This window comes from Vidua macroura, chromosome 29 (assembly GCF_024509145.1).
Source record: "Vidua macroura isolate BioBank_ID:100142 chromosome 29, ASM2450914v1, whole genome shotgun sequence".
Classification (NCBI taxonomy): domain Eukaryota; kingdom Metazoa; phylum Chordata; class Aves; order Passeriformes; family Viduidae; genus Vidua; species Vidua macroura.
The window spans coordinates 3109202-3133950 of NC_071599.1; the positions used below are offsets into that span (position 1 = coordinate 3109202).

The 24749-nt window shown below is 61.9% G+C and overlaps 2 protein-coding genes across 3 annotated transcripts; one reads left to right on the forward strand and one right to left on the reverse strand.

Annotated features, from left to right (window-relative positions):
• Positions 1-522: 522 nt before the first annotated feature.
• Positions 523-12117, reverse strand: CLK2 (CDC like kinase 2). Of its 2 annotated transcripts, none has more exons than XM_054001105.1 (13): positions 11997-12117; positions 8737-8906; positions 6622-6856; positions 4884-4977; positions 4471-4537; positions 4103-4219; positions 3726-3892; positions 3222-3316; positions 2824-2953; positions 2011-2093; positions 1722-1801; positions 1507-1597; positions 523-1176 (listed from the first exon to the last, which is right to left on the reverse strand). In XM_054001105.1, exons 2-13 carry the CDS (start codon positions 8904-8906, stop codon positions 994-996), a joined length of 1512 nt encoding a protein of 503 aa, XP_053857080.1. In that variant the 5' UTR covers positions 11997-12117; the 3' UTR covers positions 523-993. The 2 variants fall into 2 exon arrangements, with proteins under 2 accessions (XP_053857080.1, XP_053857079.1); XM_054001104.1 differs by having other exon boundaries at positions 4884-4980.
• Positions 12118-12756: 639 nt separating this feature from the next.
• HCN3 (hyperpolarization activated cyclic nucleotide gated potassium channel 3) lies at positions 12757-22412 on the forward strand. Its single transcript, XM_054001046.1, has 8 exons — positions 12757-13185; positions 15756-16185; positions 16336-16497; positions 16943-17161; positions 17567-17713; positions 17815-18055; positions 18523-18687; positions 19218-22412. Exons 1-8 carry the CDS (start codon positions 12875-12877, stop codon positions 20360-20362), a joined length of 2820 nt encoding a protein of 939 aa, XP_053857021.1. The 5' UTR covers positions 12757-12874; the 3' UTR covers positions 20363-22412.
• Positions 22413-24749: the final 2337 nt, after the last annotated feature.

Here is a 24749-nt window from a genome sequence, read left to right on the forward strand (position 1 = left end):
CCCCGTGAGACTCTCCCCCCTGCCAGCAGCTGTGACACAGCCCCAACAACGCCCAGGGAACAGCCCAAAGCAAGGCCCGGCCTCCCTGCAGAGCTGGGAAGAGTCAAAAAGACACAGCCAGCCCTGGGGTGGGCGTAGGACAGCTGGATGTGGGCTCCTGACAACCCCTTTTCCAACAGCCACCACCAGCAGCCACTGCTCCCCAAGGAAGGCTGAGAGGTTCCTTCAGGTAAGAGAGCAGCTGTCTGAGGGTCCCACTGTCCTTCCTTTCTCTGCCTCCCACCCCAACACTGGACCCAGAGCATGAAGAAAGGGCCAGTTCCCCACACAACAGCATCTACTCGGGTCCAGCTGCAGCCCTGATGGCCAACAGCAGCTCCTACTCAGTGCAGGCTTTGGAGGAGTGGTGCAGGTGGATACAGCTGGACCACAAAGTTCCATTCATCCCTCTCCTTCCCCCCACAGGGCACAGCAGAACAACCCCAGGATCAGCTGCTGTCAGGCCAAACCCAGACCAGGTGCTTTATTCACTTCATATTTATTTTTCACAAAGACTGTACAAAATTCTTATAAAACTCTGGTGTGGGGATGGGCTATGCCATTGATCCAAAAAATAATTCCCATGCAGTCCCACCAGTTCCATAACTTACAAGGAAACAGATAAGCTACAGAGAGCTGCGAGTCCTGGAGTATTTACACCGAGGAGGGCAGGAACAGGAGACAAAGCAACACAGGACAAAAGGTATTTACAGCACGGACACACAGGGCCCCCTCGCCTCACGAGAACGGCAGCAGCGACAGCAGGTCAGGCCCGTGGTGCTCCTAGGCCGACAGAATCTGGGCTATTTACAGTATCTCACATATTAACAGCTTTACAAACGTGTCCAGGAAGTTCATCTCATGTATAAAAAAAAAAAGCACCAAGTGTCTGAATAGAAATCACACAGGCCTCCACGGGGGCTAGAATCCGAGGGCTGGCTGGCACCTGTGGCGTCACCGGCTGATGTCCCGGCTCGAGTCCCACATTTTTGTGCTGGGCTCCATGCCTAGCATGTCAAAGAAGGGGTGCTTGAGGGCCTCGGCCAGGGTGACACGCTTGGAGGGCTCGTACTCCAGCATGCTCTCGATGAGGTCGAACAGGCGGTGATGGTCCTCGGCCTCCGAGGTCAGGTATCGCTGCCAGGTGGAGGGGGAAGGTGAGGCTCAAGGAGGCTACACCCCGTTCTGGGGTGTTCCCCGGGCTCAGGGATGTTCCCTGCTTTGTTCACACCATCACTCAGCCTGGAGCTGAGTTCTTCACTCCTCTATCCAAAACTGACAGATTTTCACACACCCTCCCTTGCCCAGGCACTTCCTGAACTTTCCATGCTCTCCTTTGTCCTCCACATTAAACTCAGGCTGCTGCAGCTTCCTATTGCTGGGACAGCCAAGGCTCCCTTCAACCACTCTTCTGCTGGCCCAAGCTTGCCCAGAGGGAGAATGTGAGGAGGGGCCAAGCTGCCTTACCCGCAGTGGTTTGCAGTTCTCCCGAACATAGCGCCCAGCTGAGGTGTTCTCATCCCAGTCCAGGCGGCCGTGGTAGAAATATTTCTGTTTCCTGTCAGAGGAACGGGTGGCAGCAGGTTACACCTGAGCACAACACACCCTGCAGCAGCAAGGTGCCAGCCCCAGTGGGACACAGCTGGCTGGCTCAGCAGGCAGTTCCAAAGTGGGTTGCTCACCTTGTCTTCCGGACCATCCGGGAAGGAATTGGCCCCAAGATCCTCTCCATCATGGCCAGGTGCTCCCGGTTGTCATGTGTCTGGGAGAGAGAAATGTAAAGGGAAGGCATGGAACAGATTCCAGTGGTTCTGCCTCCAGCCCTGGGCATTGCCCCACCCAGAACCCCTTCCTGGACAACACCTTAGGTGTCTCTACAAGACTGCAGTGATGGAGGGACCCCCATCAGTCTCAGGGAAGCAGCCAGCATCCTCTCACAGCTGGGAAATACCCACACAACACAGTTCTCACCTGGAAAAGGGTGAAACCCACATAATACTCAAAGATGATGCAGCCAATACTCCACACATCACAGGGCTGGCTCCAGCCAAGCTCTGAAAAACAATGTTGTTTAAATAAATGATCTAGTTACAACCCAAGAGTCCAAATCCCTCTTTCTTTTAGAAAGAAATAACTGATAAAAAAATAAATAACATCCTGCTCCAGCCAGGCTCCTGGTGCTCTGCTGGCAATATACTGCCCAGCTGGCAGCACTGCCAAACCACCAGCTGATGGTGGAGCAAGGAATAAGCAAGGTTGGAAAAGACCCTCAAGATCACCAACTCCAACCTGTGACCAATCCCCACGTTGTCACCCAGCCCAGGACACTGAGTGCCACATCGAGCCATTCCTTGGACACCTCCAGGAATGGGGACTCCAAACCTCCCTGGGCAGCCCCTTCCAATGCCCGGCCACCCTTTCCAGGAAGAAATTCCTCCTGATGTCCAACCCTGGCACAACTTGAGGCCATTTCTTCTTGTCCTGTCCCTTGCTCCCTGGGAGCAGAGCCCAAGCCCCCATGAGGAAGTTGTGGAGAGTGAGAGGGTCCCCCCTGAACCTCCTTTTCTCCAGGTGAAACAAACCCAGAATAATGACAGGGCTGTAAGCATGGCCTTGTCAGGAAACAGCACTGCAGAGCTGTTAAATCAAGCACTTCCCATCTCCCAGGGCAAACCCACGAAGTTCCTGAATGCTGTGGAAGCCCAACACTCCCCAGCCCAGCGGGCAGCACTCAGTGCCCTCAAGGGGCACACCTGCCCTGGCAGAGACCCAGTGGCACCTTACCCAGGATGACTTCGGGGGCCCGGTAGTGCCTGGTGGAGACGATGGTGCTGTGATGCTCGTGGTCAAAGGTGGCACTGCCAAAGTCCACCACCCTGATGGCCGTGCTCTTCACGCTCCTCTCATCCCGCTTCTGCACGGGAGACAATGGGATCCATCACCTGGGAGCTCCAGCCCCTGCCTTACACAGCCGAGGGCACCACGGGAGGGGAAAGCTTCGGCAGCCCCACAGCTCAGCCCCAAACCACAGCCAGCTACACCTGGGGTCACTTAGCACTGCCTGGCAGATCATGCACAGCCCTGAAGGACTGCATGGAGTCCACATCCCCTGGGGCTGTGTCTGACTCCTCTGGCAAGGTCAGGGACAGCAGGAGGAGAGCCAAGTCGAGGCAGTGTGTTACCTTTTCCAGGTTGTAGGAGAGCTCGTAGTCAGAGTTCACGAAGAGGATGTTCTCTGGCTTGAGGTCAGTGTGGGTGAGTTTATTGTCGTGCAGAACTGAGGGAGCAAAGAGAGTCTGGGTGAGGGGAGAGAAGCAGAACAAGGCTGCACCCCCCCAAAAAAGCTATCACTGGTTCAGTTTGCTCATACTGGCACCAGTTTAACCCACATTTCAACCTGAGTGTGAACAGCCAGGCAAAGCCCAGGCCACGATGCTTCAGCAGAAGCACAAAGATTTATTGTATTGATCGCCAGAAGGTGCAGGGGGGTGGATGATGGGGTGCTCTGAGCTACTGCCAGCCCACAAGCATCAGAAAATGAAGAGGATTCATTTCCAGACAGGCAGGAAGGCTCAGGCTCAGAACCACAGCAAAAACTTGTTGCTTGGGCCACCAGTTGCAGAAGTGCAACCTACTCCGCTCCCCAGGTCAGCCCAAAGCAGGGGAGAGCAGCAGGGAACACTTACACTTCACAGCCTGGCACACCTGGAAGGCCATGTGCCGTACTTGGTGGATGGGGTAAGGCAGGTAGTTGTTATCCTTCAGGAAATCGAAGGTGCTGAGCCCCAGCAGCTCGAAGGAGATGCACATGTGGCCGTGGTAGTCAAACCAGTCAAACATCCTGACACAGAGACTGACAGAAACATTCCAGTTGGGAACAGCTCTGCAGGCGCCGCTCAGCTGTGTCACCCCTGCGTCAGGCTCCTCCTTTCCCTGCTCAGTCTGTATCTCCCAGCAAGGCAAGATGCTTCCAAAACTATCTAGGATCACATTCAACCACACAACACCAAGCACCTCTTCCACCCGAGCCCTGAAACCAGCTGAACACCAAGAGCACACTCACTTTGTGTTCTCAGGATCCTTCTCGTTGATTTTCTCCAGCACGTTGATTTCCAGTCGAGCAGCCTCTTTGTATTTCTCTACGTTTTTAATGATTTTCAGAGCAACACGTGCACCACCCCTGTGGGAGAAACAGGAAGAAAGCACAAGATGAGCCCTGAGCAGGTAACAGGGGCTGTCCACCGAAGGTTTCCCTTTCCCTCCTACAAAACAGCTCTGAAGCTTCCCCGAGCACATGGGCAACACAAACAGGGTGAGAGCCTGGAGCAGCAGAGGATATTGGAAACCAAGAGACTGATTTTCACCCCCAGGCTCCCACGTTATGCCCAAAAGGCTCCGTTGCCAGCTGTGGTCTCTCCTTTCCCCACATACCTCCGGTGATCCATGCACTGCACCACTCTGCCGAACGTGCCTTCCCCCAGGGTGCTGATAATCTCATCTGGGAGGGAGAGAAGGAGAGGGAAGGAGCTGAGAGAGTGAGCAGGACCTGGCTGCAGCGATACACAGGGCATAGGAGAATGCATTGCAACACCTAACCTGCACACAGCTGGAGAGACCGGAGCAGCGGAAGGCTGACACCGGCTGCACAAGGCAGCTGCCCTAATTCCCTGGCACTTCAGTAACAATACACAATATAAACGTAGCTTTAACAAAAGGGGAAGGAAAAGGAGAGGGTTTCTCTTTAATAAACAATGAAAATAAAATGAAACAGAAAGATAAGACAGATCTGCGACTGCGATGGGAGCTTAACTAGAGAGCTAAATTATGTTACGATTTGGCTGTACATCTTTCTTGTAGCCAGTCGCCGACGCGATAGATCAGATGCCCCTCGTCGTCGTCCTCCACACTCTTGGCCCTTCTGCTGCTCTGTCGACTCCGCTGCTGGCCCAGGCAGACAGGGAATTCATCATTCACCAATCAGATTTTCAAACCAGCGCAGCAGCCAGCGTCACGCATTGGTTGGTTTGGAAATTCACATGGTTGTTTGAGGAGGGGTTGCAGGAGGAGATTCCCAGCCAATTCATACGGCACAGAGGAATATATAACGATAGGGATATTGCAAGGGAACATGTCAAGATACAACACACTAGCTCAGAAAAGAAAAAAACAGTTTGCTTTTCGTTGTAGCAAAAAAAAAAAAAAAAAAAAAAAAAAAAGAAAGAAAAAAATAAGAAAAAAATAAGAAAAAAAAGAACCTACAAACAGCCCCAACCCGAACCAGTGTGACAGCAGAGCTGTCAGAGTGAGGGAGCTGAGGGGCATGGAAAGGGCTGGCTGCTCTCGCTCCCACGGGGGCTCAGAGAGGAACAGCACTGGCCTTCGGGTCCTGGGGACTGCCTGAGCACGCCGAGGGCCAGAGGCCACGGGGAGGGGCTCCCCGGCCCCACGGCCGCCACAGAGCAAGGGCAGCAGGAGGCAGGTGCTGGGAGGTCCTGCACAAGCCCAGGCTGCCCCCACAGGCACCCCTGTCCCACTCCAATAACCGCCCACACAGCTTCCCCCAGCCCCGACACTCAGGGAAAGATGAATTCCAAGATTTCAGAAAAGCAGCTCTAGATACAATGATCCATCCAAAACGGAAAGTTCGCAGTGACTGCCTGGGGAAAGACAGACAGTTCTTCCTAGACCCTCCCCAAAGATGCTGATCCTGGAAGGACTAACTTCCAGAAGAGAAGCAGAACCCAACAGGGACAGCCTGGGATGAGGCAGATAAGAGGTTTATGCCGGAGAAGAGAAAATTCCTGCCTTCGGTTCCTCAGCTAAGTGTCCCCATACCTGGGAGCAACCAGCCAGCAGACTTGGGACCCAAATCCAGCCCCCAGTCCCCTCCCTGGACACAGAGCCAGAACAAACCAGACAACACTGAGAGCTCCACACACAGAGCAGAGAATATGTCTGGGGTCTAACAGAAGTGGAAGGTGAACAGCAGAACAGACAAGAAGAGAAAGCCAGGGATGCTTCTGGGAAGAGCCTGGGATGGTTCTGCCTCCACCTGAGCTGAGTGCTCCAAAAGCTCTGCTCCTCCGCAAAGCCCACATCAGCTGGGCCCACCCAGGAGGATCCTGCTCTGGAGCAGGTTCTAAACCCTCAGAGCCAGGGCCCGAAACAGGGACCACAGGGGCAGTCACCTGTCACAGGCTCTCTGGGACTGGGACCAGCTGAGCGCTGGCTGTTGGAGCCTTGCACAAATCCTGCCTGGCTGGGGCTCCTCCATGAGCATCACTGAACGGGAGGAGATGCAGCACCACCCTGGGGACCCGCCAGCCTCGCGGGGCACTCCTGTCCTCCCACCTGAGCGGGCAACACTGAGACAGGGCCTGAGCCACCCGTGCCCAGCTGGCACCGGCCAGCGCCAGCCACGGCGCGCAGGGATGCGGGCAGGAACGCTCCGCACCGAAACTTCTCTAACACGCAGTTCAAGCCGACTCCGAGAGAGCGTTAGAAAGTGAGTTTTCTACTTACCCAGCTCAGCACCTGGGAGAGAAAGGTTACAGGGCAGGCGCGGCACGGCAGGATACTCACCGATGAGGAGCGGCTAAAGGACCGGCTGCGGCGCCGCCTCCGCCTGTGCTTACGCCGGCTGCTTTTGCAGCTCCGGTAGCTGCCCTCGCGGTCCCGGGAGCGCCGGTACTCGTAGGAATGTCGGTACTCGGGCTCGTAGTAGGCATCGCCCCGCTCGCGGCTGTAGTCGTTGCGCCGGTAGCTGTCACAGTAGCGCCGGTCGTAGGCCCTTCGGTCTGCAGAGTGGTCGTCGTAGCTGGGCAGGGGGAGGTTCAGGGGTGACGTGTTACTCTTTGAGCCGGCTGTTACGAGCTCGCAGAGGAACACCCGAGATAGCTCAGCGACCCCGAATGGCATAAGATTAGCAGGATGGCTTCTGAGGTAGTGTTGGAAACAGAAAAAGGTTTAATAAAAGGCAAAACAGCAAAGCTCTTACTGAGAAAAATCGAGCTGGGGCAAGAGGTCCTTGCTCCTGCTAAAACACCCCACAAAAGGGATTATTTCCTTTGTTCTCGTTTTTTTCTAGTGAATTACCTAGGCTGGACCTCTTGGCCTCTGTCCAGTTGGGCAGCCCCAGGTCTGAGGTGAAGTCCCAAAGGTCTGATGAGGTGTCTTTTTACCAAATTGAGGAGAGAAACTTCTGCACTTTTTGCCTTTTTAAGCAAAGAATCATTTAAGTCACTCTGTCAACAGGGGGCACATTCCTACATCGGGGAATGCTGAGGGGCTGGAATGGACTTGAAGATCATCATCGCCTCTCACTAGACCAGATTGTCTTGAACAATCTGGCCTTGAACGCTGAGAGGGTTGGGACATCCACATCCAACCTGTGTGCCAGTGTCTCACCACCCTCACAGGGAAGATCTTCTTCCTCATGTCTAGCCTAAATTCTCTCTCTTTCAGTTTGTACCCATTACTCCTTGTCCTATCACTACAGTTCCTCATGGAGGGTCCCTCTCCAGCTTCTTTGTAGGCCCCTTTTAATACTGGAAGGTGCTGTGAGATTTTCACACAAACGTCTCTTCTCCAGGCTGGAAAACGCTCCCAGCCCCAATTCTCTCACAACCTTCTCTTCTCCAGGCTAGAAAATGCTCCCAGCCCCAATTCTCTCACAACCTCCTCCATGAGGAAGGTGCTCCAATCCTCTTAACAACTTCCCAGCCTCCTCTGGACTGTTCCAACAGTTCCATGTCCTTGTTATATTTGGAACACCAAAACTTTTGCAGTGCTTTGAGAGGTAGGAGCCCGAGGCAAGAAGCCATGATCTGCCAACCCCTTGCATAACAAGGGGGACAGGGACCTGTGTCCCAGCCAGGCGAGGGACACTGAGGGACACTCTGAGCTGAGGACCCCAGATCTTCCTGTACTGAAACTGTGAAGGGATAAAAGCTCAGCACATCCTTTGTTCAGGACCCCTCCTTGAAAGCACCAGCTAGAGCTGTTACTTTGTTATTGCACCAAGATGAAATCATTTTTAAGGACTGAGATGTCTGAGACTCTGCTGTGAGAAACCAGGGCTGAGCCAGTGAGAAAACTGGTCTGACTGGGACCGTGGGGTGTGTAGGGAGTCAAACAGACTCATTGGGTCACTGAAGCCACCTCTGTGAAGGGGCCTCAGCCCCAGCTCAGGTGGTGGAGTGGCACTGCCAGAGGGGCTCCTGGGTGGTCGCACAGGGAAGTTTCCCTGAGAAGGGAGTGAGGGGCTTTGGTGACAAGCACTGCCCAGGCTGGGACAGCTCAGAGCAGGCCCAGGTCACATGGAACCTGGGTGAGTATGGATGACTAGGCCGTGATTAAAGGACTGGAGCATCTCTCTTAATGAGCAGACTGTGGGAGATGGGCCTCGTTAGCCTGCAGAAGACAGAGGAAATCTCATTATTGCACATCAGTATCTCCAAGGCAGGTGCCAGGTGGTGCCAGACACTCTTCAGTGGTGCCCAGCAACAGGACGGGGAGCAGAACCATAAACTAAACCACCCAACGTTCTACCTCTACACAAGGAAGAAATTCTTCCCATGGAGGGTGGCAGAGCACTGGAACAGGGCGAGCCTGGCATCTCCTGCTCTGGAGAAGGACACGTCCCTGTGCCACCCGCGCTGGGTGACCCCGGAGGGCCCTCCCACGCCAAGCCCTCACCTCCGGGATCGGACGTGGTAGCTGTCCTCGCGCCGGTGCCGCCGGTCCCGCTCGCTGCTGCTGGAGCGGGAGCGCGTCCGCCGCCGCTTGTGCTTGCGGCTCCGGTAGCGCTCGTGGTAACTGCCGCGGCTGCTGCGCTCCGACGAGCGGTACCTCCGGGAGTGCGGCATCTGCGGGGACAGCAGGGACGGTGAGGCACCCCTGGGGACAGCAGGGACGGTGAGGCACCCCTGGGGACAGCAGGGACCCCTGGGGACAGCAGGGACTGTGAGGCACCCCTGGGGACAGCAGGGACAGTGGGGGACCCCTGGGGACAGCAGGCACCCCTGGGGACAGCAGGGACAGTGGGGCACCCCTGGGGACAGCAGGGACCCCATGGGGACAGCAGGGACCCCGTGGGGCACCCCTGGGGACAGCAGGGACAGTGGGGGACCCCTGGGGACAGCAGGGACCCCATGGGGACAGCAGGGACAGCAGGGCACCCCTGGGGACAGCAGGGACCCCGTGGGGCACCCCTGGGGACAGCAGGGACAGTGGGGACAGCAGGGACAGTGGGGACAGCAGGGACCCCTGGGGACAGCAGGGACTGTGAGGCACCCCTGGGGACAGCAGGGACAGTGGGGGACCCCTGGGGACAGCAGGGACCCCGTGGGGACAGCAGGGCACCCCTGGGGACAGCAGGGACCCCGTGGGGCACCCCTGGGGACAGCAGGGACAGTGGGGACAGCAGGGACAGTGGGGGACCCCTGGGGACAGCAAGGACCCCGTGGGGCACCCCTGGGGACAGCAGGGACCCTGCAAGGTGCCTATGGGGTCAGCAGGGACCCCATGGGGCACCCCATGGGGACAGCAGGGACCCTGCGAGAACAGCAGGGACTGTGAGGCCCCCATGGGGACAGCAGGAACTTGTGGAGACAGCAGGGACAGTGAGACACCTGTGGGGTCAGCAGGGACCCTGCGAGGCACCCGTGGGGACAGCAAGGACCCTGTGAGGACAGCAGGGACCCTGCAGGGCCTCTATGGGGTCAGCAGGGACCCTGTGAGGATGGCAGGGACCCTGCGAGGCATCCCTGGGGTCAGCAGGGACCCCGTGGGGACAGCAGGGACCCTGTGAGCCCCCCATGGGGACAGCAGGGCAGCATTAACAGCTGCATGGGACAGGAACCAGCGTGTGTGAGTGTGCCAGGGGATCTGAGAGAGAGGAGAGCAACCTCTGAGAGATCCCAGAGCCTCACAGGACAAGGTGAGACCTCCCACTCGCCCCGTGGTTCTCTCTCCCAGGTTGATACCCCTTCTTCACACCCATCTCTACTGTCCACAGCTCCAGGAACAGCTTTTGCACCTTCTCTCTTTAAGCTGCCCAGGAAGGAGGGAAGCAGCACCAAGGAAGGTGAGGGAAGGTGAAATGAAGCCCTGGATATCACCAGAGTCCCTGGGAGACTCTGAGAGAAATGGATTTATAGAAAATCCTCAAAGCCTGACAGAGGTTCCAAAAGGTGGCCTTGCAAATAAGGCCAGATACTTTGGAGAAACAGAACTATGAAAGATGCATTGTAGTAAGACCCACAAGGGGTCATTTTAAATTATTTGCTTTAAGGTATTTACAGCATGGTGTGGCTAAAACTGATAAGCCAAAAAATGATTATAATGCATTGTAATTAAGAAATAGTTAGCTTCTTAATGTGATAACATGAATAACACCTGTATTGTCTCACCCTTCACATGAGACTGAGAATAGAATAAAATTTTTAAAACACCTCTCATTTGCCTCATCTCTGGGTCAGAAAAAGGCATAATCCAGCAATGGATGCCCAGAGAGCAGCTCCTCAGGAGAGCTGCCCAGTGACATCTGCACTGGGACACAAGGGTGGGGAAGGGTCTGGGGGAGCACACGAGGAGCAGCTCGGGGTATTTGGTCTGTTCAGCTGGGACTGAGGGGAGATCTCAGGGGGCTGCAGCTTCCTCAGGAGGGACAGCTCTGGTCTCTGCTCTGTGTGACGGTGACAGCACCCCAGGGATCGGCTGGAGCTGTGTCAGGGAGGTTTTGGCTGGATATCAGGGAAAGGTTCTCCCCTCAGAGGGTGCTGGGCACTGCCCAGGCTCCCCAGGGAATGGTCCCAGCCCCAGGGCTGCCAGAGCTCCAGGAGGGTTTGGACACTGCTCCCAGGGATGCACAGGGTGGGGTTGTTGGGGTGTCCTGGGGAAGGACATCAGGACTTGCTGATGCCTGTAGATCCCTTCCAACTCAGGAGATTTGTGACACACTTCCCTCTGTCCACGGAGAATCACCCGGCAGCAAACCTTCCCTTCCCAAAGGACATCAGCAGAGCCCTGCAGAGCCTCAGCTCTGCCCCTCAGGGGGAACACGAGAGGCTGGAGGCAGGGGGACACCGAGGTGAGATGGCACAGGGGGTGCAGCCCCTCACACCCTGCCAGGCTGTGCCCCACGGCTCTCAAACATTCCCCACCGCGACTTCGGAATCATAGAATCACGGAATGTTAACTGGGAGGGCCCCTCGAGCTCACTCAGTGCCACCCCCTGCCATGTGCAGGGCCACCTTCCACTAGCCCAGCCTGCTCCAGTACTCGTCCCACGTGGCTCTAACACCGCAGGGATGGGGCAGCCACAGCTTCCCTGGGCAGTCTGTGCCAGGGCCGCGCGAGAAGCCGGAGCTCCCTTTTCCCAAAAAGCTCCCCCGACAATTTCCCCCGTCCAGAATGCCCCCGGCTGCGTCCCCGTCCCCGCCCTGCGCTGACATCACCGGCAGGGCTCGGACAGGCCGAACCGGCCCCGGCGTGACCCGGGCACGGGCCGGTACCGCCCGCACCGGGGGCTTTGCCCTGGCTTCCCCCGAGCCTCGCGGGTTCCAACCGCGGACTGAAGGGAGCGCGAAGGCGGCGCTGGCGGCCCGCCAAGCCCCGGCTCCGTGGAACGAGCGCTGGGGCTGCGTTCCGCAGCGGCGCTGGAACCGGTTTGGGGACGGCGATGGCGGCGGCGCCGGGCGGGGCCTCCGCCGTGCAGGGCCGGAAGCACCGGGACACCGGGAGAGGGCGGGGCGGCCTCGGCGGGGAGGCCCCGACCCGGTTCCCCCGGGCCATCCGGGCCCGCCGCCCCCGCCGGAGCACCCGGGCCGCCGATTCCCACCGCGGCCCCGCCGGGAGCCACAGACCGGGCCCGCGCCGCGCCGCCCTCACCGGCCGCGGCCTACCCACCCCGCCCCGGCCCGCGCGGCCCCGCACCGCGCCGCGCCGCGACGCACCGTCCTCGCAGCCAGCCCGGTGCGCTTGTCCCACAGGAAATCCGTGATGGCGGCCGTGGGCCCCCGGGCCCCGCTCCAGCTCCTGCCGCCGCCGCCGATCCGGGTCCTGCCAGCCCGCGGGGCCGCGCACGCACGTACGCGCTCACGTACGCACGCACGTAGGCGCGCGGCGTGCGTCACACCGGGTGGGGCCGATGGGCGGGGTCAGACCCAAGGGGTGGGACGGGCCCCGCCCAGCTCCCTCTTTAAACCACGCCTTTTTCCCCGCCCCAGCGGCGCGGGCCGGGCGAGGCCGAGGGGCGGGGCGAGATCCGAGGGGCGGGGGCTATGCTGATAGCCCCGCCCATCGCATCAGGAGCCCCGCCCGGTGCCCGCCTACCGTCTCGCCAAGCCACGCCCCTCATCGCCCCACTGCCGCCGATGGGGCGGGGCTATGCATAAGGGGCGGGGTCCCGATCCGGTAGCTCCGCCCGTCTCTCTCGAAGCCCCGCCCCTCCTCGGTTCCTCCGGCGGTACCGGGGCCGGACCGGGGGGCGCGTTCTCCTTCCCGAGGCCTCGCCCGCCGGCCCCGCCCCGCCCCGCCTGCCGCGGGGTCCCGCCGCCGCCGCCGCTCCGCTGCCGCCCGGGCCTCGCCGCTCCCCGCGCCGCCGCTCCGGTGCCACCGGCGCTTCCCGGCTGCCGGCGGCCGCCGAGCCCCGGCCGGAGCGTGCGCAACAGGCGGGCGCCGGCGGAGCTTCGTGAGCGCTCGGTGAGCGAGTGGCCGCGGGCGGCGAGCGAGCGCCCGCCCGCCCGGGGCCGGGCATGTGCGGCGGGGCGACGGGCAGGGCGCCCGGGCAAGGGCGTTTGAAGGAAACGTGAGGCGAGGCGGCGGCGGCGGGATGGAGGCGGCGCCGCGGCGGAGCCCCGAGCCGCGGGAGAAGCCGCCGCTGCTGGACGGGGAGGCGGCGGGGGCGCCCGCGGGGGCGTCGGGCGCGGCCCCGGCCTCGCCGGCGGCGACGGAGCAGATCGTGGCGGAGGGCGAGGCGGCGGCGGCGGGCACGTTCGTGCAGCGGCAGCTCGGGGCGATGCTGCAGCCCGCCGTGAACAAGTTCTCGCTGCGCATGTTCGGCAGCCACCGGGCCGTGGAGATCGAGCGGCAACGGGTGAAGTCGGCGGGCGCCTGGATTATCCATCCCTACAGCGACTTCAGGTGGGACCGGGGCCCCGCGACCCCCGCCCCGGCACCGGCACCGACCCCCCCCATCCCGGCGCCGGTCCCCGCTCCGGCTCCGCCGCCGCTGTCCGTGGTGCTGAGCGCGGCCCCGCCGCCCGACACCGTAGGGGCAACAAGTGCCGGTAGCCGGGGCTCCGCACCGGCCCGGGGAGGCGGCTGCCGACCGCCGGAGCCCGGGGCCGCGCTGCCCCGGCCCCTTCCCGTCTGGGATTATCCGGCCCGCACGGACGGCTCTGTCCTGCCCCAGCTCCCGCGGGCTCTCGGGGCTCCCGGTGCCCGGGGCAGCCCGGCTCCGCCGAGCCGCCGAGCTCCGCTGACCCGGCCCCGGGCGTGCGGAGGCGGAGGCAGGGGCTGCTGGGCTTTGCCTGCCCTTAGAGCTCCCCCCGCCTTTCTCGGTGCTGTTTTTAATTTGATCGGGAGCCTTCATCCCCCTGGGACGCGGCTCCCCGCGGCTGGAGCAGGGCTGGTCACCCAGCGAGGAGCCGGGCCCGGCTCCCGGTGTCACCGGGATCACAGCGGGAGCTCGGGGATGGATGATGTGGGAGGAACTGGGTGTCACGGGGATGTTGAGTCATATAGGGTGGGCTTTCTCCACGGGGAACGAAGCTGCCAGGCAGTCATCTCCCGCAGCAAGCTGTGACATGGATGATGTCCCCAGCCTGGGAAGCACCTCAGAGTGGAGCCAGCACCCACTGGGGGTCCCCAGCACCTGTAGCCGTCTCCCCTCACCCCTGGGCCCCAACCACTCACTGGGTCCCTTGCACCACCCCAGCGTGACGCCCAGCCCTGAGAGCCCTTTTCCCTGGGAATCCCAAAGTTTGTGAGCCTTGAGCTTGGCAGGAGCAGCTTCTGCAAGCAGCGCCGTGAAGGGAGCTGGCAGGTAGACAGACAGGGGGATTACTCCGGTGTTTATCACATTAGGGAGATACACAAAGGCCGTGGAGATCAGGGCCCTGAGTGTTCAGTCTGACACGTAGTGAAGGACAAGGCCTGTCCTAAATAGCTTAAGCCTAAATCTGAAGCGAGAGCTCCAGGCAGGCTCGGGCAGCTACAGGGACAGGCAGCTTCTCTGCTCAGCTTCTCAGAGCACAGCATGGAGGTGCAGGAGGCAATTCCTCAGCTGGGTCAGGCCCCCTCTGCCTCAGCTGCATTTCCTTCCCTGGCCCAGCAAATCCTGGCCACTGGCAGGAAGGTGTTAATTCAGGAGAGGCTCCTGACCCTGGGGGGCCCTCCTGCTTATGGGGTCCCTTGCAGCCCTGGGGTGGCTCCTGACTCTGGGGTGGTTTCTAGACCTGGAGTCACTCCTGACCTTGGGGTGGCTCCTTGAGGAGAGGGTGCCTCCCCCTGCCCCCCCTGATGCTCTCTCTGACAAAGCCTCTCATGGCACCACGACATCCCTTCCCTTCCCTTCCCTTCCCTTCCCTTCCCTTCCCTTCCCTTCCCTTCCCTTCCCTTCCCTTCCCTTCCCTTCCCTTCCCTTCCCTTCCCTTCCCTTCCCTTCCCTTCCCTTCCCTTCTCTTCCCTTCTCTTCCCTTCCCCCAGCTGCAGAGATCCCAGTATCCGTGTCCCACCACGGGTGTGGGGTGGGAAATCCCCACAGGCTTCTGCCACCTCTAAAAGCTGGTTTGGATGCACTGGGCACTAAGAGCTGCCCTGAAATCACCTTTGGAGATTTGAGCCTACACCCACAGCCAGGGCTGGGACTAACAGGGGATGCCTGGGGACACCTCAGCCTGGACTTGCTTTCCCAAGGGCCCATGAAGGCTCTGAAGGGGGATCCCAGGAGTCACAGGCCTGGTGGAGAAAGTCGCGATGTGTCTGTGTGAGGAATGAGAACATCCCGGTGGCATTTGCATGTGAACAGGGCTGCTGGGTGTCCTGACATAACCAGCTGCTGTCGGCATCTCTTGGCTTTCCTTCCAACGCCTCTGAGCCTGTCCGCTCTCGGCAAAAGGAGGTGGATGAGGAGTGCCCTCATCCTGCCCTGTGCGTGCTGGCACCTCCTGTAGGGTTGGACCTTCCTCCCACCTTCCCCTGGTACCAGCACTGTCCATCCTTGCTCGGCTGCTGCCTGGCTCACCACAAGAGCCTCCCTGATCCTTCTGTGCTGCCCCAGAGCTCGGCTCTCGGTTTGCATAACCAGCGAAGCTTATCCCAAATCCTGCTAAGCCAACTCGGGTGGTGCCAGGGAGACAGCGGATGACAAGGAGCCTCAAGGGAGCAAAGCCCACATCCTCTCCGAGTCCTCCATGGGGCTTTGGGCTGGGGGCTTAGGTGTGCATGCACGGCCCTGCGGTAGAAAGAGAGACGGCCAAGCTCCCACAGCCCCCATTCCCACACAGGGTGACTTCCGCGCCCCACTTCTGCTCACATCTGTCTCAGACAAGCAGCAGGGTGTTAGTCATGTGTGTGGGCAGGCACGTGTGTGTGTCTCCTCAGCTCCTGCCTCTCTGCACCCTGTCAGACCCTAACTTTGATCTGGGTTTATTGTCTAACTGCCTGTGTCCTGCCTGTCCCGCTCTGGCCCCTGCACTCCCACCCTGCAGGTTTTACTGGGACCTCATCATGCTGCTCCTGATGGTGGGGAATTTGATCATCCTGCCCGTGGGCATCACCTTCTTCAAGGATGAGAACACCCCTCCCTGGATCGTTTTCAACGTGCTTTCGGACACTTTCTTCTTGGCTGACCTGGTGCTGAACTTCCGGACAGGCATCGTGGTGGAGGACAACACGGAGATCATCCTTGACCCTCACACCATCAAAATGAAGTACTTGAAGAGCTGGTTCCTGGTCGACTTCATCTCCTCCATCCCTGTTGACTACATTTTCCTCATTGTTGACCTGGAGACCCAGGTGGATTCTGATGTCTACAAGACAGCCCGGGCCTTGCGCATCGTGCGCTTCACCAAGATCCTCAGCCTGCTGCGCCTGCTGCGCCTCTCGCGCCTCATCCGCTACATCCACCAGTGGGAGGAGGTGAGAAGCCCTTGGGGGTCTCCTGCTCGGGGTCCCAGGCCAGGCCGGGGCTCCCCGGCTGCAGGGTACAGCTGTCTGGAGGGCAGAGGGCTCCAAGGGCTGTTCTAGGAGAAGAGTTTCTCTGCAGCTCCGCTCCTGCATGTTCTCCAGATCTTCCACATGACGTATGACCTGGCCAGCGCCGTGGTGAGGATCTTCAACCTCATCGGGATGATGCTGCTGCTGTGCCACTGGGATGGCTGCCTCCAGTTCCTGGTGCCCATGCTGCAGGACTTCCCTGAGGACTGCTGGGTCTCCAAGAACCACATGGTGGTGAGTGCCCAGACTGGGGTGGTTCCAGCTGGGATCTGCCACGGTGGGGAGAGGATTTGGTTTCTGGTCTCCCACCCCAAGGCCAGAGCTGCTGGCAGATGTGCTGGTGAGCATTGTCTCTGTGGTCGCAGCAGTGAGACAGGGCAGAGAGAATCTCTGCGTCACCTTCCCATCTCAGCCCACCTTGCTGGAGTCAGGGAATCCCCCAGGGAGGGAATAGGACACTGGGGCTCCTCCCTCCTCCCCAGAGCAGGAACTCGTGCCTGCTCAGGGCTTCACACACTCCCAGTGCCTCTTCCTGGAGGAGAACTCGTCCCTTTGGCCTTGGAGGAACCTTCTTCTCACTGGGTCTCTGGACCCCCCAGCTGAGGGAGGTGGGACCGGGGGGTTCAGGTGCACAGCACCTTCCACCAAACCCTTCAGCACCACCGTCCCTCGTCCACAGAACGACTCGTGGGGCAAGCAGTACTCGCACGCCCTGTTCAAGGCCATGAGCCACATGCTCTGCATCGGCTACGGGCAGCAGGCGCCCGAGGGCATGACCGACGTGTGGCTCACCATGCTCAGCATGATCGTGGGGGCCACCTGCTACGCCATGTTCATCGGCCACGCCACCGCCCTCATCCAGTCGCTGGACTCGTCCCGGCGCCAGTACCAGGAGAAGGTCAGCGGGGTGGGGGAGGGAGGGCCTGGGTACTGGGGAAAGAGCAGCTCCAGCTCCAGAGCCAGCTCAGCACAGCTGCCGTGCCCTGCTCATTCCAGAGCCTGGGATCTTTGTCCTTGCCACTCTCCCTCGGGTTGTTGCAGGTGGAGCTCAGGCTGCCCATTGAGAGAGAAACCATACTGGGGTCCATACTGGGGTCACTTCTGCACAGTGTGGCCCCATCCTGCCCCCTGCCCTGGGTCCACCTGCACCCTCAGTGCACAGGTGTCCTGTCCTTTGCCCCCTTTGGGTCAGGGCACTGGAGCAGGGTGTCTGTACCTACACCATTGAGGAGAAGGGACGCATTGTCCAGCCACGCAGGTGGTCCCAGCCCAGCCCTGTGTGACCCCCCCCTTGTCCCCACAGTACAAGCAAGTGGAGCAGTACATGTCATTCCACAAGCTGCCGGGGGACACGCGCCAGCGGATCCACGAGTACTACGAGCACCGCTACCAGGGCAAGATGTTTGACGAGGAGAACATCCTGGGGGAGCTCAGCGAGCCGCTCAAAGAGGTGCGGGCAACGCTCCTGTGCTGTGACCCGGCGGACAGAGGCTGGTGCTGGCAGGGGCCAGGCTCGGTGATGCCCCCACTGACCTGCTCCTCACCCCACAGGAAATCATCAACTTCAACTGTCGCAACCTGGTGGCCAACATGCCCCTGTTCGCCAACGCGGACCCCAACTTTGTGACGGCCATGCTGACCAAGCTGCGCTTCGAGGTCTTCCAGCCTGGGGACTTCATCATCCGTGAGGGCACCGTGGGCAAAAAGATGTACTTCATCCAGCACGGCGTGGTCAGCATCCTCACCAAGGGCAACAAGGAGACAAAGCTGTCTGATGGCTCCTACTTTGGGGGTGAGGCTGGGCTGGGGGAGCTGGTGAACAGAGTAGGGGCCAAAAGCTGTCCCGGGGCAGAAGCTGGGGCATCCCTAATGTTTCTGCCTGCCCTTCTCCTCTTGCCCAGTGCCAAAGTCTTGGCATCCATTTCACCCCAGTTCTCTCTGGCTGGGGCAGAGGGAGCATCCACTGCTGGCCAGGGAGGAGGGAAGTTTAGAGCAGAACATCTGAGCCAGTTTATAGGACACAGGCACAGCTCTGGGAGGGAAACAGGCCAGGCCATCACAGCAGCCACACCTGGGGGTGTCTCCATGGCCTGGAGAGGGAGGAAAATGCCTGGCCAAGGACACAGCCGTGGCTGTGCAGGCTGCAGAGCCATGCTTTGTGCAGGGCTTTGGGGTGCCGGGCAGTCCTGCTCCTGCTCTCAGGGCTGGGAGGGCGATGGATGGCTGTGTCACCCTGACCCCAGCCCCGTGTCCCTGCAGAGATCTGCCTCCTGACGCGGGGCAGGCGCACGGCCAGCGTGAGAGCCGACACCTACTGCCGCCTCTACTCCCTGTCCGTGGATAACTTCAACGAGGTGCTGGAGGAGTACCCCATGATGCGCAGGGCCTTCGAGACGGTGGCCATGGACCGGCTGGACCGCATAGGTGAGGAGGAGTGACCTCCTGGGCTCAGCACAGCCGCCTCTACAGCCACTCCCAGGGCCCACGGGCCCCCAGACCCACAGGTGGTGGAGTCACAGAGCTGGGATGTGGTGATCACAGTGCCCCAGCCCCGTGGGTGCCCAGCAATGAGGATGATGGGGAGCAGGAGGAAGGAGCCTGCCCTCTCTCTCCCCCCCAGCAAGATCCAGGCAGTGCCATAGGACAGGCTTCCCCGGGAAAATGTAACTGCACTGCACCGTACTTGCAGTGTTTGGCAGTGACCAGCTGCTTGTCCTCACCCTTCCTTGCCTGTGGAGGACAAGCAGGACCCCAGCCCCCAGTCCCTTTGGAATCAGGACTCTCTTGTTTTGTCCCTGCTGCTTCCACTGCTCCAGTCTGGACCCTTCCCAGGGTCTTGCTTCCCCTGGAACGCTGGTGAGGCTTTATTGTCCCTTCCCCACTGCCACCCTCCCTCCACACTGTCCCCAAGAGCCCACACTCCAGGGTCGGTGACACTCCCGCCTCCCCTGCAGGGAAGAAGAACTCCATCTTGCTCCGCAAGCGAGCCGAGCACAGCTCGGGGCCCCTGAACAACGAGATGATCCAGCAGATCGTGAAGCACGACCAGGACATGGCCCACAACATCCAGGACCTGCAGCAGATGGCGATGGGCCGGGAGCTGAGCGGCAAGCCGGTGATCTGGGAGCCGCTGGTGCACGCCCCGCTGCAGACGGCCGCCGCCACCACCAACGTGGCCATCGCGCTGACCCACCAGCACAGCCTGCAGGCTCACATCTTCCTGCCGCCCTCCTCCATCTCCAGCCCGCTCTCTCCCGAAGCCACGCTGCTCACCAAGCCGGTGCGCCGCTCCCAGCCCAGCCTGGGGGGCTCCCGGCCCTCCTCCGTGAGCTCCCCGTCCGGGGCGCAGTCCCACCTGCAGACGCCGGCCGCCGGTTCGCCTTCCTCGCCCATGGTCCAGCCCCAGGCGCCGCTGGAGGGCGGGGGGCAGAGAGCCGGCCCCGGGGCGCAGCCCCTGCCCCGCACGGCGCAGAGGGGGGAGATGCCGGCGGGGGCCAAGCAGCCCCCGGCCGGCCCCCAGCCCCAGCTCTCCCGGTCCCGCGGCGCCTCGGTCTCCACCTCGCTGCTGCAGCAAGCGGCGGGCGCCGCGTCCCCCAGCTCCGAGCAGGCGCTGCCGCCGGGGAGAACGCTCCACTACAGCCTGTCCCGAGCCACCGGCTCCCACATCTCCCTCCTGATGCAGCCCCAGCAGCTGGTGAAGCACAGGAGCATCCAGGGCCTGCCGGTGGGGCGGCTCACCCAGGATGTCCGGCTCCTCTCTGCCTCCCAGCCCTCCCTTCCCAATAAAGTGGCCCAGCAAGCCGACGGGAGCTCCTTGAAGAAGGGCAGGAAATCTGCAGGGAACCTGGCCCGCAGGTCCTCGCCCTCGGTAGCCGGACTCCTGGCCAAGCCGTGTGCGGGGATGCCAGGCCAGCCCGCGCACTCGCAGCAGATGCCTTCAGGATCGCTGGCTCAGCCCGGCCGCTCCGCCGCGGGAGCGTCCACTCCCCAGTCCCCGGGCTCCGCGTCCAGGCAGGCAGCAGGTCCCTCCCGCAAGGGCTCCGTGGCCTTCAGCCCCGAGGTGGAAACGGCGAAGCCCAAACTCCCATCCAACATGTGAGTCCTGGCGGCGCCCACACAGGCAGGAGGGAGCCGGGCATCCCGGCGGCAGAGGAGGCAGGAGAAGCAGAGCGCCAGCCCCGCCGTGTCGGAGGGAAAATGAGGTGAGAGGCACCGGGCGGGGCCATGGAGGGGCTGTTTCAGGCACGGGGACACGGCAGGGATGAGCACGGGGCCAGCCCCAGAGCTGGCCCAGCTGGGTGAGGAGGGGGCTCTGCTGACTGCCCCAAGGGCAGGGGGTCACCCTGCCCTTGCTCATCACCATCTGTGAGTTCTGCCCTCCTGCCGGAGGCATAGGACAGGTCAGAGCCCTTGCCCAAGCTCTGGCCTCTCTGGGGAGCTCAGCTCCCCATAACTGTCCCTTGGGGGCTGGGCCCCCCACGCTCTGTGCCGCGTGTCCCACAGCCTGTCCTCGGGGCAGGCTGACGCTGGCAGCTCCTCCAGCTTGTCCTCTGTCACAGCAGGGGCTGCCCGATGCCCACCTCGATCCCCAGATTGCTCTGCCCAGCCCCTTTGCCTTTAGGGTGAGCAGGCAGAGGGCACCCCCTGGGCCCTCTGCCCGGGTGGAGGGAGAAGGCTGGAGCCCATGGCAGGGGCCCCCCGGGCAGGCAGAGCATGAGGGTCCAGGGTCAGCACTCCCCCTTCCCAGAGTGCCAGGACCACCTGGGGGTCCTGGGCAGGGCTCCCCTGGTGTGACGAGTGCCAAGGGGCAACGCTGGGGGCAGAGGAGCAGCCCCCCAGTCCCTCTCCCCAGCTTGTGGGACCGTTTTGCCTCAGAGGTGCTGAGTGCCAGAGGTTGGGATGTGCTGCTGGGCAGGGCTCTGCCCCACACCCGGGCACTGTGGCTGCCCCTCCACAGGGGCAGCCTGGGGGGATTCTGCAGCTCCAGGAGGATGCTCAGAAGGTCACCTGCAGGGACCCCACTGCCTGTGGCTCCAGGAGGATGCTCAGCCCGGGCTCTGCTCCCCTGCCCTGTGCTGCAGTCCCATTTCCAGGTCGCCTGGAGACGCCAGTCACCGGTGCCACGGGAGCAAAAGGCTGTCACAAAGAGATGCCAATCCCGGGCAGCGCCTGGGTGACGTGTGGGGCTGTGGTGTCACCCCCCGTCCAACAGGAGCCCGGGGTCCCCACAGATGCCCCACCCTCCCCCTCTAGAGACAGTAGTGTGCAATGTGTGTGCGAGTCGTGGCTCTGCCAAGCAGCCGAGCTCTGCTTCCAGTGTCGCTTTGGGCCAACCCTGTTCAGTCCTGGTTAGAGTAGTGTCCCCTCCGTCCCCACCGCGCTGTGCCAGCTGCTTCCCACTCCCGGAGTCAGGAACCATGGCTTGTCTTCGTGCTCTGGGGCCGAGCGGGGCCCGCCGGACCCCCAGCGCAGCGGGCGCGGTCTCGTTCCCCGCGGTACTTACCGAAGTGAGGCGTTCCGTCCTCCACCCTCGTGTTTTGGGGCGTCGGGAGCAGCGCGGAGCGCAGGGCTGCTCTGGGAGCACCAGCCCACCAGGAATCCCGGCAGTGCCTGCCACAGGGCATGCCCTGCACTGCCTTTTTTCCATGCATTTCGACCGCCCTCCCCTGCTCACCCCCACGTCCCGCTCCATCCCCAGCAGCCCGTCGGGCGGGGACCTGCAGCGGAGCCGCCTTGTCCCAGGTCCCCGGGCTGCGCTCACACTGCGTGATGTAGATGTCTTAGCGGTCATCCCAGCGCCCCGCAGAGCGTGCGGGCCGGCTCGGACAGCACCGAGCTCCCTCTGCTGCGCCCTCGCCACTGCACAGCCCCGTGTCGGGAGCCAGAGCCACCCGGTGCTCCTGTCGCCGCCGCCGTGGCACCTCGTGGCCCGGTGCTCACCCCGGTGGAGGCTGGAGGGGCTGGGGGAGCAAGTTTAGTCACCAAAGACCATGACCCTCCACTCTTGCACTCATGCAGTCGATGTACAGAGCTTGTAGTTTTCATATCGCAGAGAATTTAAGAGCGTTTTTTTATTTTTGGTCGTTGTACATAATGGATTTAAATAATAAAGAGAGATTCTGAGCTGGTCTGGGGGAAACTCCTTCTGCACCTCCTGCGACCCCACAGCACCGTGCCCGGGGATGGGATGCTGCAGCACCCCAGCTCCAATCCTGGCCTTCCGCAGAGCCGGGAGCGGCCAGGACAGCCTCGGGAGCCTCTCCCAGGCCCCACAGACCTGGGTGGCGCAGCAGGAGCCCAAAGGCAGCAGGTCCCCTCCCACGCACCCCAGTCCCTTTCGGCCCTGGGCAGATTAATGTTTAATCTTTGGTTATTTTCCCCTTCCCTTTATCGCCGGGGGGAGGGGCGGGTTTGATGCCGCCTGATTGCAGAGCAGCGCCCGAGGCACGAACGCTTAAATGAAGGTCACACAGCGCAAGGTGGGCTGGGGCACCCGAGCCGCGGCACCGCGGGCCCGGCGCAGGTCCCGGGGCCCAGCCGCGCTCTGGCTGCACCCTCCGGCAGGGCCCGGCCCGCTCAGACGGGCGCGGTGGCAGGCAGGACGCAGGTGCTGGTGGCCACCCCGCTGTGCCCTGCCCGCTGTCCCCGCCGCAGCCCCGCGTTACCGGGGCAGCCCCTGCCCGCAGGGCGCTGCTGGCGGCCCGCCCTGCTCCCCGCAGGAATTAGGCTCCGTGACACACCAAGAGCTCAGTGCTGATTAACGGTTTCTCTCTAATTTGATTATTTCAGATTACACTGCAACTGGCCTGATTAAGGGGGCACGGGGCTGGGAGCAAAAAAAAGAGAATTTTTTGGCAATGAATTCCAGCGTATGTCCTATTCCTATTCCAACACTCTTCCATCCAGTTTGCGTCCAGCGGCAGGGCTGGCGGCTCCGGCGGCCGCGCCAGCGGGACCGGCTGGCGCCCACCCGGGACACGGCAGAGCCCCGCTGCCCGCCCGGGGCTGAGGGCAAAGCCGCGGGGTGCGAGGGCCCCGCAGAGCCCCGGAGATGCGGGCAGAGCCCCCCGTCCGTCCCCGGTTCCCTCTCCCCAAGGACACCCGTCCTGGAGCCGGAGGCTCTGCCCCGAGCCCCCGCGTCCCGGTGGCGGCGGGAGGGGGATTAGAGAGCACCACCGAGAGATTAATTAACGCGGGTGAGCCGGGATTAGGGGATTCGGGGCGGGCGCCAACCTGCGGGAGGGGGGGGGCCCAGGCAGGAGCTGCGGGCAGCAGCGGGAAGGTGTCACCGCGAGTGCCCACCCAGCGCGTCCCCGGCCCAGGTCACCCCTGCGGCGTCCCCTCGAGGGTCGATGGGCAGCGGGACCCCCCGGCAGCCGGGGCCTCCGCCGTGCACACGCGTGCAACCCACCCTCCACACCTGCACTGCACCCCGTACCTGTGCAGCACCACACCTGCACAGCGGCCACACGGTCTGCACCGCACCCCGTAACTGCTCTGCGCCCCATAACTGCTCTGTGCCCCGTAACTGCTCTGTGCCCCGTAACTGCTCTGCGCCCCATAACTGCTCTGTGCCCCATAACCGTTCTGTGCCCCATAACTGCTCTGTGCCCCGTAACTGCTCTGCACCCCATAACTGCTCTGTGCCCCATAACTGCTCTGTGCCCCATAAATGCTCTGCGCCCTATAATTGCTCTGTGCCCCATAACTGCACCGCACCCCATAACTGCTCTGTGCCCCGTAACTGCACCGCACCCCATAACCGTTCTGCGCCCCATAACTGCTCTGCGCCCCATAACTGCTCTGTGCCCCGTAACTGCTCTGTGCCCCATAAATGCTTTGCGCCCCATAATTGCTCTGTGCCCCGTAACTGCTCTGTGCCCCATAACTGCTCTGCACCCCACCCCATAACCGTTCTGCACCCCATAACTGCTCTGTGCCCCATAATTTCTCTGCGCCCCATAACTGCTCTGCGCCCACACCTGGGCTGCACCCACACCTGCACAGCACGTCGGCCGCCCGGCGCCGCACACCTGTGCTGCACCCCAAAGTCACGTGGTATACCACACCTGCACAGCGCCCCAAACCCGCCCTGCAGCCCCACAGACCGCACGGCAGCCCACACCGGCACCCCACAGCCCCATTTGGCCCCAGTTCCAGCGCTCCCCTGTCCCGGTCCGGGTGCCCGCGCCCCCCGCTCCCCTCCCGGTTTCCGAACACGCCCCGCCCCAAGCCACGCCCCCAGCCCCCGCCACGCCCCCGCGCCAGGCCGGGCGCTCTCTCCATTCCCCCTCTCCACCAATCACCGGCCCCGATCCCGCCCCCGCTGCGCTTCTATTGGCTCAGCCGCCTTGGGCTCATCCTCGCACGATGAAACGGGCCAATGGGCGCTGCTCCAGCCGCGTGCCCGCTGGCCCTCTCCCGGGCGCGGCGCACACTGGGAGTTGTAGTCCACCGGCGTCTCCGGTAGCAGCCGCGTGCGCGCC

Bases quoted from the DNA above. Each gene is read 5' to 3' on its own strand.
- CLK2 (XM_054001104.1), bottom strand. From the start codon at position 8,906: ATGCCGCACTCCCGGAGGTACCGCTCGTCGGAGCGCAGCAGCCGCGGC. The intron at 3,893-4,102 runs GTGAGTGTGCTC...TGTTTCTGTCAG, and splicing joins AAGGATCCTGAGAACACAAA to TCTCTGTGTCAGGATGTTTG. The intron at 2,094-2,823 runs GTAAGGTGCCAC...ATTGTTTTTCAG, and splicing joins GGCCCCCGAAGTCATCCTGG to AGCTTGGCTGGAGCCAGCCC.
- HCN3 (XM_054001046.1), top strand. From the start codon at position 12,875: ATGGAGGCGGCGCCGCGGCGGAGCCCCGAGCCGCGGGAGAAGCCGCCG. The intron at 17,714-17,814 runs GTGCGGGCAACG...CTCACCCCACAG, and splicing joins TCAGCGAGCCGCTCAAAGAG to GAAATCATCAACTTCAACTG. The intron at 18,056-18,522 runs GTGAGGCTGGGC...GTGTCCCTGCAG, and splicing joins TGATGGCTCCTACTTTGGGG to AGATCTGCCTCCTGACGCGG.